The sequence below is a fragment of the Vicugna pacos genome, chromosome 2, assembly GCF_048564905.1.
Source record: "Vicugna pacos chromosome 2, VicPac4, whole genome shotgun sequence".
Taxonomy (NCBI): Eukaryota; Metazoa; Chordata; class Mammalia; order Artiodactyla; family Camelidae; genus Vicugna; species Vicugna pacos.
In genome coordinates this window covers 91,289,632-91,309,616 of record NC_132988.1, presented here as the reverse complement: position 1 = coordinate 91,309,616, position 19,985 = coordinate 91,289,632, and the positions used below count along the sequence as shown (strand labels likewise).

General features: G+C 43.6%; 1 protein-coding gene across 2 annotated transcripts in view; it reads right to left on the bottom strand.

Moving 5' to 3' along the window:
* Positions 1–397: 397 nt before the first annotated feature.
* The window catches only part of BEND4 (BEN domain containing 4), a 33,664-nt gene continuing 14,076 nt past the window's right edge, over positions 398–19,985 (bottom strand). The window contains exons 3-5 of one of the 2 annotated variants that reach the window (XM_072944653.1): positions 15,692–15,783; positions 10,374–10,614; positions 398–6,791 (exon numbers count right to left, since the gene is read on the bottom strand). In XM_072944653.1, the coding sequence (XP_072800754.1) occupies positions 6,574–6,791; positions 10,374–10,614; positions 15,692–15,783 (551 nt within the window). In that variant the 3' untranslated portion in view covers positions 398–6,573. The remainder of the gene's footprint in view (positions 6,792–10,373; positions 10,615–15,691; positions 15,784–19,985) is intronic. The other variant, XM_072944661.1, reaches the window with a different exon arrangement.

Sequence of the window (19,985 nt, the reverse complement as noted above, 5' to 3'; positions counted from 1 at the left end):
CCACCAATAATCAACGTCTGTTCATTGTTAAGTCATGAGTAGCAGCTGTAGGGGTCTTTCTCTCCCTGATAGGATGGAACTATGAGTAGGAAGCATGTGTGTTTGAAATGTGAATATACAAAATACTGGATGGAAATCTTGGATTATATGTCACCCCTAGATCATCACTGGTTGTCCCTTAGATTCACTAGATCAAATAGATTTTTCTGGGTGGTTTTTGGTCAGTTCCCTGACATAACTGAGTATCTTTTATTTGGGTACTAAGCATAAAATTTTCTTGGCATTCAGATACAAGAGAAAAGCCTTAGCATTAGGGAGAAAAAAAAGTTGTTAAAAAAACCCCCCCAAAAGTGTCTTGAATGAATTACAAAAAGATGCAAAAAGCAAGCTACAACACTTAACAGAGACTTGACATTTATTGTGCAATTTTCTCTCCAACAGAACATGTGGCATTCTAGAGGTATATGAGGTAATAAAATCAATACTCCAATTAGAACACCTGAAATAATTGGCTCTAGTAACAAATGTTTCTTATAATTAAAAATATTGAATGTTTAAAAAACTCTTATAACATTTTAAGTTCCTAAAAGAAATGTGCCTAACACTTAAAAAACAACTTACTCTTCTATATAAATTGTTCACAAAAATCTTGCTATTCTATATTACACTATGCATTTATAGTTTTATTAACATGTCCCTAGTGGGCATTAACTCTACACAATACAATCAAATAGAAATTATTCATAGAGAATCAACAAGACTTCAACAATAAAAATATTAAGATCAATGGATTTGTCACAGTTTCTCCACAAGTTTTTATCATAGAAAATAGAGTAAAGGCAAGTTGGCCCCAGTGTTAGGCTGCTACACAAAGTTCCAGAGAAGAAACACACAAAGGCGATGCTTCAATGTTGGCAGGGTTGAGCTGGACCAGTGACTCCTCTCATGGTCTGGCATGCCCTGTTCCCTAGAAACAAAGCCAGGCCCTAAAGGCATGGCAAGCTCTTGAACTTAAATGCAGCCAGAGATGTTAAAGCCAAAACTACAGGAAAGAATCAACAGATTACTGTATTTTCCTACAAAATCTTCACAACAGTTCTCACAGTGACATCATGGATTAAACCCTCTCTTCCAAACCAGACTCATCAGTTCTAAGGCTACGAATACAACAGACGTGAAAAGTGAATGGGCATTGGCTAACTGATGCCCGGAGCCATTCTAACATCTCTGTTCCCGAAGAACATCGCTTCACTGAGCTTAAAGTTTTGCTTTTATATCCCTGTATTTTTGTACTGCTGGGAACCCGTGAAATAAATGTGAACAAATTGGTAATTTTAATTTTCTCGCTACTTTAGTTAAACAACAAATTTGTTCCAAAGTGTTGATGGGGTTTTGAGAACCTTGGCTACAGGGGAAAACTGAACTAGTCATTCTGCTTACTAAACCCAAAGATTTCCTCTTATTGGCCAAGTACTTTGGGCAGTGTCCTTAACAATAAAACGAGGCTAGTAACAGCCCAGAGAGTGGCTGTGAGGACTAAAATGAGAAGATGCATTAAAGTGCTTAGCAAAGTACCTGGCACTCAAGGACTCAGTGAATATAAGCTGCAGCCACTGTTATTGTCAGTGGTTTGGGATGGGCCTAAATAGATTTCCAGGGTGGACAAGGCTCAATGGGCTACTTGTACTGGGGCAATTATTCTGAGAATGAAAAGGCTTTTGAATAAGTCCTCTTAGCAGATGTATTTTCATTGTAATTTGGGGACCTGTGATTCAATGAAAACCTAGCCCTTATGTTATCAGCTATATAGTCATGAGGAAAATTAATCTGGCTAGTTTCACCATGTAGACTTAATAATTTAGTGCTTTCAATAGTTGAGCTGACTGAGCAAGCAGGTCATTAGATGAGTGAAGTCCAGTCCTCTCAATGTTTCTTGCAACTGAATGTACCACGGAGGGTTAAAGTGGCTTCTAATGTATAAATTTATCTATTACAGTCGAATTTTACATATTAAGAGACAAGTATTCGTGGGTTGTTTTTGCACTCCATGTTGTCTGATATCAATTCTTCACCTTCCTCTAAAAAACAACACAAATAGAAGAACCAATGCCACTGGCTGATTATGCAAATAACTTTTTGGATGGCCATCAACTGGGTGACATTCTCCTACACTATTCTGAGTGAAATGGTTATTTTTATCTAGTACTTACACAACTGAAAGCAGCCATCACTATGTTTACAAAAATATGTCATAACGATACATACTGCTGTTTAGACACATTCACACGAGAGTTCTGACTCAAGCATTCTATTTGACATGTTTTGCCAAGCAGTTTTGGCAAGTGTCACTGCATTAAACATACTCCGGCAAGACTTGCACCGTATGTGCAAAATCATTTCTATTACATTCCTAAAAACTGGTATATAGGAGCTGTCAAAAATTACAAGGATCTGTACTATGAAATGCCACAGCACTGAATGAGAAATGTTGTATGTTTAAATCTTTTGTAAAAACGAAGTTATCCAAGAATGAGACTTTTTTAAATGATTGAAACCTAAGAAAAAACGAAGGACATAGTGGGCATTAGGTTTAGGTTTTAGAGCACATACTGAATGACAGTTGTAACTGAGGGCAATGTATGTTCGCTCTTCTGGAAGTAAGAGTGCATATCTCACCCAACCTGATGCTCCGTCCATTCTCTGGTAGCAACAGAAGGGAGGGCAAGCCATTAACAGTGGCAGAAAATGTAGAAATCATGGGCCTGTAGATTCCCAAGTTTGTCTTCTTGTCTAGATTTTGGAAAAATGTCTGCCATTACAAGAATAATTTACTGGATTTAGAAAAACCATTCTATTGATATCAGACACATGGAGGGATTGGATCAAATAACCTATTATAGTAATTTATATCTCCTTACAATCCCGATGAAGAAGTCTTTTAGGTCAATGTATTCATGGCTGAAGAAGGGCTGAGAAAGCTCCAGAATATAAAATCACGCACTTGCTCTACAGCTGTGAAGCAGCCACATGTATAACGTAGCCTTCAATTTCCCCACCCAAGAGGATGACGATTTCCTGCAAATGCTCTAATATCCGCTCCCTTCCTCGGGAAGCCTTATGAAACGCAAATGTGACAGTGACCTGAGGAAACGAGGAACACCGAGAGAATGATGCCCAGGTTCAAGGACTGAGTGAAGTATTTTCAAGAAAGTTTTTCTCCATAACATTTAACACTGAGGTTAAACCATGAGATTGTGAACGGTGGACCTTCAAAAGAGACCTTGAGAAACGTGACCTTAGCAACTGCTCGCAGAATATGGTCCCCTCCCCAGGTACCTGGTCTACGTCCTCAAAAACAGATCACCCTTAATGGTTATCCTGAGCCCAGTGGAATGGCACCTGGGGTTTAGTTCACTGGGAAAGCAGGCATGCTCTCTGTGATGTGGTTTTCCTATGGGAAAACTCAGGACAAATCAAGACTCAGTCATTGTGGGTAGGTATGGACACTCGTGATAGCTGGGATCATGGGCCACACCCAGTCACTGGCAAAAATACCAGATTTGGTGTGTGGTGGCAGGCCAGCCCTACGACCTCTTCCCTGGCCAACGAGGTGGAGCACAGCTGCATGCTGAGCTGTTTTAGTTCAGTCTTTTACAGCAATGCTAAGATGGCTCAAGAAAGATGCTAAAAGCTGCCATGAGTGTTAAGTGTCTCGTGATGAGAGCAATCTGTCCAACTGTCAAAGATGCAGAAAATCAAATGAAGAAAACATGCAACATCTTCAGGTCTCCAAAGAGATCAGCTGAAAGGCTGACAGAGCAGTGACAGTGTTCAGTTGTCTCAGTGGTGAGCTTCTAACCTTGTTACAGAGGTTGTAATGGTCTTAACCAAAAAAATAAGTGAACAATCTTTGCAAGCCCTAACTTAAAAATCAGATGACCACGCAGACAACCACCATGAACTAGGTAATACGCCAGCCCTAAAGCTGAAACACAAATGGCAGTGTGGGACGTAGACTAAGGAGAGGAGACAGCAAAATACTGAAGCAGGTGCCATGTCACAGCCCAAGTGGCCGTTAGTGTCTGGGTCAGGCGGTGGGCTCGGCTAAAGGACACAGCAACGACACCAATGGTGTAATGGAACACCTGACTGGGGGTAGGGGATCGTAGGTCCTAGACCCCGGAGAGGCATGAGAACTGGCCGTGCGATGCTGAGTCAGTCATTTTTCTGGGCCTTGCTCACATGCATATGAGATGGCCAACGTTTCAGAATTTGTGAAGTATTGGCAAACAGCTGATAAATGATTCACCTGGAATGAAGGTGAGAGGAAGACCAGGTGTGCCTCTGGAGCAAAGGTTGTGTGCAACCACATGGCTTGAGAGGCCGGGCCTCCCCACCCCAGCGGCCTTTGTAGGCGATGCTGACAGGAGCGGGGGAATCACCTGATCTCTGAGCACGCCAACCTGTCTGGCCACAGAGACCGAGTGCGGACATGCTCTCACCGCCACCCCAGCGAAGACCACAACGACACGGAGATGTGAGGACGTGTGGAATTCTCAAACTGGCAGGAAAACGGTAAGAACTGAAAGTTTGTTTTTTTAAGGCAGTGGTCAAATATGGCTGCTACAGAAAAAAAAGACATTGTACTCAGCAGTAAGGCAACTAAAGCGCAATGCAAAGAAAGACAAAGTAAGATGGAGAGACAGATGAGACTATGGTGGTATTTTTCTTCTGACCAAGATTTCCTGTCACCAAAAATCTTGTGAGATACTGACTTTCTAGATCTTGAAAACTCCACAGGAAGAATCTTTTCTCCTTGGAGAGTCAAAGACAATCGTTGCACCGCTCCCACAAGCTACATCGCATTTGCCCTTATCATCTCTTTTACTTGCAAATTTTAGCTAACTTACCCCAGGACTGAAATACTAGAATTTCCCCCACATCATTTAACAGACCATGACCATCTCCATAAACAAACTTTTCAACAGGTGAAACTAAATCATAACAAAAGCTAAAGAAGGACCTGTTCCTAGGGTCATGCAAGGAGTTGGTGCTAATTATAGACCATAAAGGGTAATTTATTATTTCATTTTGTCAAAAAGTGGCAAAAAAAAAAACACCCTCTTTATGAATGGACGCTCATAAACTTGAAATGAAGTTGCAACCCATTTTCAAAACCTTTAGTCCTGTTTGTAGATGACATAAGCAGCCTTCAATCAAGGCTGCCCACCGAGCCCCCTCTGCTGTACAAAGCATGCAGCAATCTTGGTTAGGGCGACAAAGGAAGTCTCCCCTATCCAAACCTGACGTCCTTAGAAATAGATTTGAGCAACTCTAGAGCAAATGTTGGTAAGAAATGGTTCCAAAGACATTACTACTAACTTCACAGATGGAGGTCAACAAGTGAAACTGGGGAAAGTGGGTGGGAGCGGTTCAGCGCTAACTCAGCCAGAGCCAGCCACTCAGAGGATTGGCAGCAAGGAGGCACGCAACGGTTGGGATGAGACATTTCCATCGGTGACAACGAGAAACAAGATTTATGCAAATTCTGAAGATCAACTCAGCACAAAAAGACCCTCCAATTTCAGAGAAATTACAGACAAGCCCATTGCATAGTTGTCAGAATGGCCTTGAAGCTGTGTGTATACAATTCCGGAACATCTGGTCAATTCAGTGAATACCATCAGTCACACTACTTGTTTGGTCCTCAGTGCACCAAACAAATGACTGAAATTCTCATTGTTCAAACCATCACTTTGGCATTGCGTCAACAAAGCCCGATTTAAGGCTGTGGGAACTGTGGATCTATGAACCTACAAAACCGAGCATTTGAAAACACTTTTGGATCTTTGGATGTTTCTTGACTGACACAGTGAAAACTATTTGTTTGTCAACTCCAGAGATCATAGAGTGCCTTTCTGATCAACACGGTAGTTTTTTTTGTAAAACTAACAGAAAAACAGCTGACTTCCAATTAATCACTGTCTAGAGGTGGCCTCTGTTCTCTGATTTTTTTAATAATAGGCTCTGTCATTGGAGACACAGCACATGATGTCACCTAGCCCATGTCTTCACTGAGAAGTATAAATTCAAGTCTTTGGAAAATAAAGACAACTTATCTGAACTGAAATAAGAGAATGCTTGTTCCTTGTCCCTTAAGATAATGCCGTGTCTCTACCTTCTCCCGTGGGCAGGACACTAACCCAATGCTCCGTGGAGACCAGCTCTGCTCAGGAGGTAGAGCTTACTTGAAGATTTCAAACAGGTGACCAGGAGCTCACCTAACTTTTTTCATCCTCACTGTCTAATTAATAATCATTTAAAACCAACTGTAGTTTTTTCTTTTTGTAATATAGTATTCTGAAAATCTCTGTGGGCTCCACAGACTTCCCAAACAACCCTAAAATGGATTTCTATTTGGGAATTACGGAAGTTAAGTCAAGAGAGTTAAGGTTTAGGATGTGTAAAGTCTGACAGAATGACATGCTTTGGATTCTAAAGTGATGGTAACAGGACATTCACAATTGGAACTCTTGAGAGAACCGGCTGCTAGTGTGGACAGGCTTTTGTCCACTAATCACCAGACCCATCCTGGGAATTTTTATTGAAGACTTCATCCTGGGAAGCCTGGTGATCAATCCCTTCATAAAATGAGCCACCGTTGTGCAGGAAAGTCCCCACTGCCCGCCCCTGCCGGGCATGACCCACAGCGTCGCTGAACACTTTGTTTATCTGTTCCTCTGAGGGCATCCACCAGTCGGGGTTGGAGGTACAGTGCATCCTAATGAATTCTGTGGGAATATACACAACAGTTAAAAAAAAAAAAAGAGAGAGAAAGAAACACAGCTGGTTTTTGCAGAAGATGATAGGAAGGCTGCTTAAACTTTAACAGAAGCTCTGTAAGAAAAGCTTTATGGGACATCCAATGCAATGCCATGATGATGCCACTCATTACACCCAACCTGCACCATATACCGTTTCTACTCACGTGCAAACGTAAAACATCACGTGAGAGGGTGATCCTTCTAAGGCAAGTTTGCGATGAAAGATAAACTTGATTTGCAAGACCTGATATGCACCATGCTTGGTCAAAGTTATAGAGTACGTTTCAAAACCTTGTTGTTACATGCTCACTTTGTTAGAATGTCAACGATCTCCAGAAGCACAGCAAATATCATTAGCATGGGACTCTTTAACCCACTATTCATTTGTAGATTAAGTGCAATAAAATAAAATCTCAACGAGTAAGAAACTGCCGAGGCTGTAGTTCAGAAGCGGTTTCCACATTCTTAAAATGTTACAATTACAGGCTATATATTTTTTTCTAATTGTAGTATCTGCACATGTAGTGACAAATATTTTTTTGAATGAGATTTCCTCTAAATATTTAATTTGCCTGGAAGCCTGGAAACATGCCATTAGCATGCCTGGAAGAGTAAAAATATGAAAAGTAGCTAGGAGTCCAGTGAAACAAACTTGGCCTCCCTTGGGCTGAGCTCAGATTAACCCTTCCTCTTTTCTCAGGGCACATATGTAATTCCTACACAGCTAATTTAATATGGACATCTGTAAACTCAAATGAGCATTTTGGAAAGAGTTCTAAGTCAAACTGTGTTTTTTTTGCACAGTTGATTGGAAGTTCAAGGTGACTGCTATTTACAGGTCGTTTCTTCTCCAGCACCGCTCCCTCTACAAGACAATGCTTCTGGTTCTAGGACTGGATTTGTCTAATATTTCTTTGTGAAATCCCAGCCCTATTTGCTCTTTGAAGCTGATGCTTTCAAGTACCTGGACCAGAAAAACCTCATGACCTGAACTGTGCCCATCTCGGCAGAGCCTGGCTTCGCAGAGAAGCAGGGCATCACCAGGTCTGTCCATGCCCCCTTTAACTTTGTGCCTGAGTCCCGGCCCTGGTGGCCCTCCTTGTGGAAAGAACTATATTTATGCAGCTCCTCACCCTGAAAACTGTCAGAAACCAGGTGACTTATCCTGGGATGCAGCCTAGGAAACAATGCAGGCTAATTCTCAAACCTCGGTCACGGTCATTATAATGCTGAGCAGATAGAAAGAAGGTATTCTGGGACCACTAAGGCTCAAATATTTAGTCCTTTCCCGGTGATTTTTCTAGTGTTCACACCTATTCACAACTGTCCTCAAATCATTTCCAGCCAGACTATCAGCTCCAGAAGTCAGGGACCCTGTTTTCTATTCCTCTCTGTCCTTCTTCAAGTCCCTAAGCCTCAAGTATTCAGTAAGTATTCAACACCTGTTTAAGTGGTTTCCCCGTTTCTGCCCAGATCCCTCACTCTCACAGGATCGCAAAGAAAGGAAAGACTCAAAGTATCAACGAGAGGAAATCAAGGCTAACGGCTGAGGACGCTGCAGCCCTGCCACGTGGAGGGCGTGCTGCTCTGTGACACTCCCACTGCCAATGCTGTGACGGGACTTTCCCTAATATTGGGCCAGACTATTACCAGCCGAAACTAGTGCTCGTTCTGCTATACAGATGTGAAGAGCCCTCCTACCACCCTCGTCCTTCTGGGGTTAAACCACCTTGGGGAGCAGGTCAGCCTAGAATTTGATTTAATTCCCTGAAGCACCCTGCCTTCCATCCCTCAAGTGCTCAAGTGTCTGGGGCTTCCTTGGCAATTCTGATCTTGCTCACCACAAGGACATCCACCTTGGGAGTCACCAAGCCTAACCCTTCAGGAAAGGACTCCCACCTAGGCCATAGGAAGGCCCCAGGACTTCAGCCTTGGGGACGGACATAAATGCTCTAACCAACTGTCCCGGCGCTATAACCAGTTCTTGCCTATGCCTCCCGCCATGGGCTGGGTGGGAGCCCCGTGGGGGCAGAGCTGGACGGTACACTCTCTGCTCAGGCAGCCTGGGCTCCGTCGGTATCACAGCGGGCCTGGCAGCGTTCCCAGGGCAGCGACACTGGCCCTTTGGGACGTACGTTAATCCCTCAGTTTCACTGCCTTGCTTGTTAAAATGTAAAATGTTTAACAAGGATTTCTAGAAGGGGGTACCCTGGCGAGGCCCCTTATCCTGATTCCCTTAGGAGCCTCAGGGCAACTTCCTGAGTACATGCTGAGTGTGCTCTCAGGAGAGCCCCCAAGCTCACCACTGCCTCTGGTTCCTTCATCTGCTCCAATAATAATGGGAATAAAGGAAATTACAGCGAATCTGCTAAGACAGACTCTGGAAATCTTCATCAGTCACTCACTCAGAGTAAGTGGAATTTTCAGACTGGCCAACAGGGGGTGCTCCAGCGCACCTGTGCCACATTAATATTGGTGTGTTCATCCTAAGTGGTTTCCTCAAGTGTGGGCCATCTGCATCAATCACCTGGGGTGGTTGTGACGCACAGCAGCAACGCATGTCTCCCCCACCCTCACCCCAGACCCACTGAATCAGAAGTTCAGGGTGGGTCCGGGAATCTCCGCCTCTAACAAATACTACACGTGCGTCCTAGGCAGGCTACAGATCGCTGTGGGCATCCTGAGGGCTACAGGAGTGAGTGTCCCTTCTGATGACTAAGGCCTCATCAGTGATAATGACTTTTACTGTGACTTCTTCGCCAGGAAACAGTTTGATCCCTGTCCAGAGCAAATCATTGTCTTCCCAACAAAAAAAATCATTACTGAACTATACAGGTTAACACCTGAGCTATGTGATGTGGCTTTTTCAGGTGTGAATGGTGCTATAATGCTTCTACTTGTCTAAGTCTGTGTTCATTTTCACCCACTGGGTAAGTGTCCAGATTCTCCCTCCCCGCCCTCTACCCGGCCCAGCCAGAGTGTGGATTAGCTACCAAACAATCAGCTGTCAGTACTGATGAAATGACACTATCTAAGAATTTTTTAATACAGAAACTTAAAAACCTAATAAAGTCTGGCTGGGCAAGAAATACTTGAGGCAGGCCTAAGGAAAATTAATCCTAAATAAATTTAAGGAGTTGGGGCAAGCATTCCTGGGAAGGTAGCTAGACTGGGGGAGGGCATCATAGGCTACAAATGAAAACGGGGTAATTTTTTAAATTCCTCGTCTTCTTTTTCTCTGTGCTTTCCCCAGTGCTCCAGTTTTGCCAGAGGTGGCCTTCTCTGGCAGCAAAGAAAACCTGAATTTAAAGCGTGAAACATGAGGTGCTATGCAGTGCTTATGAGCCACTGAGTGAGAACACCAAGGCCAAAGCAAACGAATTTCTAAAGAGCTTCTCGATACCAAGGAGATGGGCTACATGAAGCCTATAAGGTCTCAGCAGAAAAAAACCAAAATACAGGAAAGGCTGAACACTTGCACGGGGGAGCCACAGCCAATGCGGTGAAATGAGATCACAGATGGCGACACTGAGCGGAAGGATGCAGTACCTCGGAGGCATGTTACTTTAACTGGATCCAGAGGGCGTCTTTCAGGACCTGTCTCTGCTGACTGCACTGACCTTTTCCTTTTCCCAAGGCCGCATGAGTACTTAAGCTCATCGGTTGTGAAAACAAATCTGATGAGGTATCGAAGGAGCCGCCTCCCGTCTTTCTTTGATGAATTTACAGCCTCGTCCCACTGTTTGCTCGTTATGTAGACAGGATAGTTGTTCAATAGCTGCTTGCTTCCCTGGAAAAGCGAAATATTTTCTCATTACTTACTTAGCTGGCCGGCCAGAAGCCCAGGCGATCTCCATTTCAAAGGCAAACATGCTTTTTAACCAAGTGGCTATGCTGACAATGAACCAGGTATTGAAGAGCACGAGTAATTGCTCACTCTCAGAACAGGCACTTTTCAAATTACATTTGCATTTTCTATAACAAGAGCCAATGAGGTATAATGAACACCTTTGAAACAGGAGCTATTTATAACTTGCATTTTAACAGGTAGGTTAAAATGTGTCAAGATCCAATGACAGGGAACACTATTTAAATCTAACCGGTAACTTTCCCTTTCAATCTATTAAAATATGCAAAAATGACTTTGAAGAGTGTGATCAAACAGGTCTCTTCATACTTTGGCTGGCGGTTAAGTACTTCTAGAAATGATGCTGGTGGTCTATTTCCATAAGGCATTACTTGTATTTAAATGCACCTAATACCTGATAGCCACTGCATTTCAGTGGGAACAACATTAAAAAGGGGGAATTTCAGAAACAGAAAAAAATAATCACTAATAATAATGCAAAACAAGTTTCCTCAAATTATAGCTTCTGCAAATGCCACTATGTCAACTCAAAATTTTTCTTACTTTTCACCTTCATAATTTATGTCTGCTATAAAATTCCCAGGCTAAATGGCTGCAGTGGGACTAATTACAGGAATTTCTGTAACATTTACAAGCCATGTTTAGTCAACTGCACCTACACAACCATTACTTTAGTTCCAGTTGTCCATAAAATTCTACACTCCAGGACAAATTAATTAACCTGTGATCTCAGTTTTAATGTACTCCTTCCCCAGTAATTAAGGTGTACAAAATAAAGAAGGGAAACTCATTCAGTTTTACAACTCTGTAAATTTACTATAGGTTGTAAACTTGGCACTGTTTGGGTCTGGTAGGTTTTTATTTAAAAAGTGCTCTATTCAGTTAAGCCTTGAGAAGGGCAAACGGTATAGGAGCCGACAGGAAAGACAGAGGCAGCAGGTACGGCTGTGAGACCGTCACCGGATTACACCCATGGAAACTCATCCTCGCCGCGTTCACACTCCTTTGAAGCAGCAGGAGTGTGACGTAGTCTCCTTTTCAAGGCAAGAGGCTGAGGGACATGGTCTGTGGTTTGAATTTATAGTCGGCCTGGGTTTGAACAGAATCTTGGTTCTGGGTCTTCTTAGTTGAGTTTCTTGAGCAAGTTACTTCAACTTGTTGGATCAAAGCTTCCCCAACTATAATAGGGGAAGAACTAAATTATCACGGGTTTAAAATATGAGTATTTGGGAGGATAAACCAAACCCTGGTTCTGTGTACTATGCATGATCAAAAGATGGGCAGGAGCCCAAAAGTTCCAAAGGGCCCCTCACACCAGGCGTTTCAGGGGAGAGATGGAGGGATGACTGGAGTGTGTGGCAGTGCAGATGGAGAATCGAGGGCAAAGATGTAAAACCAAGGGGGTCAGGCAGCCAATCCAGTTAGACAGGGTGTGGGAACTGGGGAGTCAGGATGACTCCCAGGAGAAAGAGGGGTGTCTTTCACAAAGATAAGGAACAGAGGGCTATGGCCGGAGGGAGGAGGAGGCAGAGAGCAAGGAAGAACAGCACCTGACACACAGGAGGTGCGGTGAACACTTGTCAGATGATGCAGCAAACACTCCCGAGCCAGCATGAAGCAGACACTCCGCGCTGTGACTACAAGGAAGAGGTCTTACTTTTTTTTTTAACTGCTGTGACACTGGGACATTTGAAGAGCTCCTACTGAATACGAACTGGCAAAGCTAAAGGACTTTCAGGAGAGCAAGACAAGGGACTTCTAAAAAGGGCCACTGAGGACGGAGGCCTTCCACCACCCTTAATGTGAAATCATCCTCTTGGTCATGGTCCCTGTAAGTACACTTGTCAGCTTTAGAAAAGAAGACTGGGTGGCTAGTTTTCAAACCTTATTTAATGCTGCACACTTTTTAAAAACAGCTTTCCCTTGGGGATTCTTGTGGCTGTTTGGCCAAGGAAGTTAAATCCTCTCCCCAGGTCTAACGAGTCAAAAGGCAGAGCTGGGAACCCTGTTCTCGAATTCAGAGTTCACCCCTAAAACCAGAGTTGAGTCTATTTCAAGATGGGAGGTACTTGAGATGAGGGAGCTGGCAATCCAGGGAGGGTGCCTTCTCCAATCTTTAAACAGTCCTTCCTATAGAAGGGCGCAACAGCTCTTCCATAATGTACAAATACCATTTGGAGGTCATTTTCTCCAAAAAAAAAAAAGAAAAATAAGAGAGAAGGTAATTTATTGCCCCAAACAACTCAGATGGCTCTGTGTCATGAACGAGGTTTATCACACAGTTTTAGCACAGCTAAAAGAACTCAAATGTGATAAATAATACTAAAGAGAGGATGCTCGTTTGCCTGAATGACAAAAAAAATAGTAGAGTAATAAAAATGATGATGGGTAAGAGAAGTTTAAAGAGTCCTGTCTGGAATAAATGTCGATATTGCTCCTATTTTATGTTTTTATGGAATTCTGATTGCACAGTCCCTTCAATTAGCCACCAAAAAGTTACTAACTCTGACCTATTATCAAGTCATTTTGAAAAAAAATTGTGAACAGCACTTACTTAATGTCTTCATAGAGTCATAACCAGAAGGAAGATCCAAGTGTGCATTAACTTTTAAGTAACTTCTGAATTAGTCTCATGAACAAAGTGCTCTGAGAGCAATCACGGAGAACTTCTTGGAGGAAGTGGGCTTTTTAGATGTGCTTTTTGTATAACAGAAATGTCAAGTTAAGAAATGGGGACCCTATCCTTGGGAGTGATCAAGGAATTTTTAAGTATGCATCATTTGTTTTGGATCTGCATTTCAGAAAAACAACTTTTCAATGTGCAGGACAGAGAAGAAAGAATGTACTGCACCAGTCCAGGTGGGATGTGATGAGAGGGAACTAGAGTCGAGACTATTCAATGTGGCTGTGAAGTGAGTGGATGTCAGGAAGGAGGAAGAGGAAAAGGAAGAGTCCGTGACACCTGGGGAGTTTCCTCCCGGGCTGGTGTTGCATTTAGGGAAGAGGAACCAGGAGTAAGGATGGGTATTTTCAGAAGCGAAAGCGCTGAGTTTGAGGTGCACAGGCACTCCACTTCTGGTCAGGCAGCTGGGCACGAACTTATCTAGAGGTGAGCCTTGGGGACTGGGGTCTAGATCTTGATCTGGGACTTGTTAACCCACACACAGGTGACGTTCAGAGAACACACCTGACCGGAGAAGGCAGCGGAGAGAAGATGGATGGTGCAACTCCAGAGAACAGTGGATGGAACGCTTCTTAAAGCACAGTAAGAAAAGCACGGGGAACCAGAAGAGAGTCCTGACACTAAGGCCCAGAGAAAGAGCACTTGGAGGAGGGGCAAGGCCCTGGGCATGCCGAGGGCTGGAAGACAAGCCTCTGGACTGGATAGCTGGGAAGCGGCTGGGGCTGGGGCTGGGGCGGGACTTGCAGAGCATTCTGCTAATTAGTGGAGGTGGAGCCAGGGCCGGATTACAGGAGGTGGAAGAGTAAATGAACACTGAGAGAGTGGAGAAATGAATGTGGACCAGTCTTTCAAGTATTTAATCACTGAAAAGAAGGAGGTCACCCTTCAGCAAGTGCCTTCAATGACAGGCACAGGGGATGCCAATCGGGATGAGACCTGGGCCTAACCTTTCAGGGGCGGATGTGTCGTGGTGCAGAACGAAGGTGCTGAGAGAGGGTGCTCTGGGTGACGGAAGGAGAAAGAAAAGACAATCACTGAGGGAGGGAGGGAGAATCAAAGGAGCACTGACTTTCAGGGTGGGAAGACTAGGGTGTGTCTGACACCCAGGGGAACGACCCAACATCGGGGAAGAAATCAGTGCACAAGACAAGGAATAACTGATGGGCACAAAGTCCTAGCAGCGGGAGGGCGGTGCTGGGTGAAAGAACAGCTGTGGACTGGTGGCCCTGACAGAACTCAGTGGGCTGAGTTCAGCGTGGTATCTCTTACCTCTTTGCTGACTCAAGACAGGGAGGGTGGTGGGACTAGGGAGAGGCTGGGGGCTGGGAGCAAGGAGCAGACCTCTGAAGCAGCTCCTCTAAGTGATGGGGAGGGTTTCACCTGCACTAGACCGATCTCCTTCGGTCCTCTGGTCTCCTTCGTGTACAGAGAACTGGAGCACAGAGTGTTCTTGTACTTCCTCAGGAGAGGCATGCAGTCAGGGCGGGAACAACAGTGTGCAGTCGGATCTACTAAATGGTAGGCCTGAGGATGGAATTTTAAGATGATTTTAATTAGATACAGGGACTGTCAATGGACATGTGACCACACGATGAGAGAGGGACAGCATCCTATTGTTACCAGCACGAACAACTCACCCTGCCAAGAGAAGAAAACTTGACTACATAAACAGAGCATGACCTGCTGTTATCAACCCAAGGCACTGATTACCCCAGGAAGGGACAGTGCAGTTGCCTCTTCCACTGGATTTAGGTTCTAAACTCCAAAAAATGGAAACAACATATCCTTGAAACCGAGCCTCAAAAATCCTATAAAAATGGACCATGTTTTCACAGATACATCATCAATATCAAAACAGGCCACTTCTCCTACACACTGGAAGACACTGAGGTCTGGAGGGAGAAAACGTCCATGTTGGGGGCCCCACTGTCTGGAAAACACCCATCTGGACACTGGTGAATCTCTGTGTGGGAGATGCCCAGGGCGAGGGGCATTCCGGAACAAGCGCTGGCTTTGCCGGACAGAACGACAGGTTGGTTCTCCCATTTCAGGCCCCTCTGTGCCGAAAGAATGGTGGGAGACTTGCTCACACTATTTGAACTATTTCTTTTTCTCCCCCTTAGAGTACAGAGTTGAATCTTCATGGTGTATGATCTTTCTCTACAGAATATATATAAACTCACCCAGTAACCTCAGGGTTAAACATGTGTTTTGCTAGCCAGTCTGTTCTGGTATATACGTGGGTTAACTATCAAGACGCTTCATCTTAAGGAAGTTCCAAATGGAATAACATTTACGCTTTCAATGGAGACCTACCTCGGTCGGCTGGTCGGTTGGCTGTGGGATCATGAGCTGGTTGTGGTGCTGCAGGACCATCTTCAGGTAATCTAGAACTGTCTGGCAGGGCACTGTGCAGAAGAAATTGCAATGGTTATTATTACGCGTTACCTGCCCTGTGCTGAGAAAGTAAAAAGCCTTAAGGTTTAAAAAGATTTTTGATGTAAACTTCTAAAAAAAAAAAAACACGAAAAGATTTATTTTCTAAAGGAAATAGAATCTTCTTTCATTTGACACCCGTAGTCATTTCAGTTTGTAAATATGCAACAAATGCTAGGGTTTGGGGAGAATTTTTAGGCTCAGCACAATTCATTGAAAACTTTCAAGTTAAACGTACTCTAAGAAGAATTTGGGTCAACAATAATGATATCACACTGAACAACCCACAGAAGAGACATGTCCTCTTTGACTCAAGCTTAACATTAGCACCCGATGGTGTTTTTCAAAATTAAAGTACTGAAAACTATTGTTTCACTGGTTTTTAATCAATAGTTAACGTTCATTCCCAGTTCGTCAGGAAGCAGCAAGCCACGCAATTTAGACCTGCTTCCCAACACGGACACACCCGGCCACACAATTTTTCTGTTAAGTGTCCCACTTCTCCTCTCTCTGGAAACTCAACTGGTGTGGGTGGAGCTCAGTGGTAGAGCACATGCTTAGCATGGCACGGTGTCCTGGGTTCAATCCCCAGCACCTCCATTAAAAAGAGAAAAACAGAAACTCAACTGATCTGGTCCAATTCAGATTTGGTTATTATGTATTTCCTTAACTGCTGCACTATTTTTTTTGAGGTACAGTTTTACAGAATCATTGAATAATTACAATAAAACTGAACAGATATTAACCCAACATACAGCCTGACTTTTTTTGCACCATTGCATAAATAATTCTTACATTTTAAGATTTATGTTAGAGCTTTTTCGGGAGTATTAACTAGTTGCTTTTAAAGGTCTTGGTGGCACAGTTAATAACCTACTTGATATAAATTATCATCATTATCTATCTTGGCTGTGTGTTTTCTTAAGATGTTTTTGTCACATTAAAGAAAATAATAAATATTTAACCTAAACTCTAATTTTAAAGTATCACCACTGAACTTTCTTCACTTCATTTTTCTCACCAAATTTTTTTAAGATAGCAAACTAAAGTCATCATCTTTATCCACTGCTAGCAGCTCTTGTTTTTTAGGTGACATCACATTGCAACATAACAAGTCAAAAAGTACATCTACTTCCTTTTGAAGAATATGAATAAGAATTAGTAGAAGTAGGCTAGGAAAATTTTCTTCTTGCCAAAAATTTTTTTTAAATAACGTCTTTATAGACCTGTGTTTAAGGCCACTCTTGTACAGTCATTTGAATACACTGAAGAAGCATTTTCAAGGACAACCACAAAAGTCAACAAAAAGAAGGCAAATATGTATCAGTCTGAAGTAGGACTTTTGTTAAACGAAAGTTTAATAACACCAATCAAGGACCTCTAATTTCACCAGCCTATTAAAGGTCTAACCCACTTTACTGATGACACAGTGAGTGAGAATGAAGCTCCTGGCAATGGGCATTGATTACAGGAAAAAAGCAGAAGACCTGAGAAGCTAATGCAGACAGGAAACAGGTCTGCAGTCAAGGTCTGGCTTTTCACTAACTATGTGGCCTTGGGGACTCTGTTTAACTTCTGTCTAAGTCTCTTCTGCACGCTGCTGAATATGAAGACTCCAGCAGCAGCAATGCAACTGTGGATGTCACTGCTTTGCCAAGTGACATGTGCGAGTCATTACTCTGGATTTAGTTCGGAAGTTTTAGCAAAATGTGTAAATACTCACTGACAGATGAGGATCTAAATGAAACTTCCTTTGATACCTTATTCACATTTTACATACGTTTATGAAAAAATGTGTAAGTGCACCACAAGGACGCTTACAAAACTGAATATTCAGTGTGACCTCAGCCATGTTAAAAATAATTATGTGCATAGAGAAGAGACTGGAAAGAAGTAAATCAAAGTGTTAATAATTAACTATGATTATATTTTGGTAACAGGGTTAGGGCAGTTATTATTAACTGTATCCTTGATCATCCTTGTAAAAACCAGCTTTAAGAAGTTTTCATAGTAACTTAAAAGCTGTTTGAAGAACGTCTACATAACTGTTATCTCCCCTTCCTTTGCTGTGTGTGACCTTCAGTGCTGCTGGTTTATCTCTGGAAGGGCTTGGAGACCACTCTCCTATCCCCACACCCCCAATATTTAGGCAGCAGTGTTAAACTATGAGCAAGGCCAGCTGATTCAAACATGCTAGAAGAATATGGAAATTCATGTGCATTTACTGGGTGTAACGGGCTCTAGAAGGCAAGTGTGTCCTGTAGGCTGATATCTGGGCTCTAGGCCGAAGGCCAAGAAGACTGAAGACAAGGCTCATATTCAGTTGTTAAAAAAGCGTATTAGCCACTGCTCTGGGCCCTCTGAGTAACGCCCCTCCCTGCTGAACCCCAGCCCTGATCCTTCCATGGCAGAGGCCTCCAGGCCCCCCTCTAGCCCAGGGTCAGAGTGTGCCCCTGCTGTTAGGGATTTGGAATGACTCTGCTGACTGGGGGTTCTGCAGAACTGCCTAGTACTGACACGGGGAAGTTGAAGAATCAAGTGAAATCTTTTTGGTGAAAAAAAAAATCAAATCAGTTTGGAAAGTGGAGAAAGGAGTGTGTCTATTAAAATGGGGATGAAGGGGGAAAAAACGTATCATCCCAACAGCTACGCCGTGCTGCCTGCCCGGGAGAGAGCAGGGGCAGCGAGAGGGGGATCGTGGCAGACCTCCTCTCCTCTTGCCCGTCTGTTGTGTTCATCTACAGCTCTGCGCACACACTGAGGAACTTCCCAGTAGGACATGGGGCCCTCACTGATGGGGGACATGGGGCCAGGGCTTCATGCAAGAGGCTTGCAGTCCAGGCCAGACTTTGCTCCTTCAGCCTCGAAGGGAAGAGAGAGTGAGGTCGGGGCAGGATCCTCAAGGAGCCAATGATGCCCCAGAGGCCTTCACATCTAACTGTCTCGTCATGCAATTTCTGAATTTTCAGCAAGTCCCTCTTGGTGATGGAGAAGCTACCACCTCAGACCCATGAGGCAGGTTTCCTTTATTCACTTAAGCTTTCTGCAAAAGAAAGTCAGATGTATCTGGTAGGTTTAATGAGAAAATAAGTGAGGAACCAACAACTGTAGAAACTTCTATTACAGGAAAGGCAGGAGACAAAGGTACCAACAGGTCTCTACTACCTATCCTGATACTGGTATTTGTGACATTCCCCCCTCCATGCAACAGCATTTTAAAGTGCAAATCAGACAATCCTGGAATGGACGACAGATATTCCATGGGGTACCTGAGACATCCAGATGAATGTGCTACTCTCAGAAACAAGATGCCCCCAGCCTGCAGGGCTTGTTTTTGTCACAGTCAGGTCAGTCAGCTAAAATCCACACAGACAGGGGCTTCAGCACATTCTATTGATAATAGTTAACAGTTCACCGACACAGAGGTGGGGGAATTGGTCCTGATGTAACTCTTGGGTACTGTTTTTTTTTCTTCATGTACTGACTGGCGCTTACAAACTGTGTGTTCCTAGGAAGTGAAAACCTCTCCCAGCCTCCGCTGTTGCATCTGCAAACCAAGGATAATTACACACTGAACACAGTCACTGTGAGGACTAACTGAAGTAATACACAAAAAGCAGGAGGCACCCCATAAACACTGCCCGACGTGAGCTGTTGTCACTCACAGCCAGGAGTGTGGTGGATTCCTTGTGGAGGCCGCTCTGCTGCTTCTGCACAGCTGGCTGCTGTACCGCCTGAGACGCCTGAGACGGCTAGGCAAGGCTCTTCCAGGGAAAACTGCTCTGATCCCGTTTCTGCCCATGTTAAGGGTGCTTGGGTCTCGAGGGGCTAATTTTCCTGGCTGATCACTGCATTAACATCTTGATCAGTTTCTCTTCTTGTTCTTCAAGCATTATTTAATCTACTTTGCTATCTAATTGTCCTTAAAGACTCAAAACATTTATCTCAAAATACACCATGTACAACTTTATGGGAAGACTGAAATTACTGACTGCTCTCACGACCATGCCACCTGTGTGCTTAAATTGTCTTTAAGTGTCCTGTCCACATCGTCTCTATAAAGTATAAGCTGCTGAATTATAAATATCTAGAAATAAACAATGAGCTTTAAGTATTACTCAGCCTACAGAAGCACGGTTATTCTCTTGATAATGACAACGTCCTGTCTCCGTTT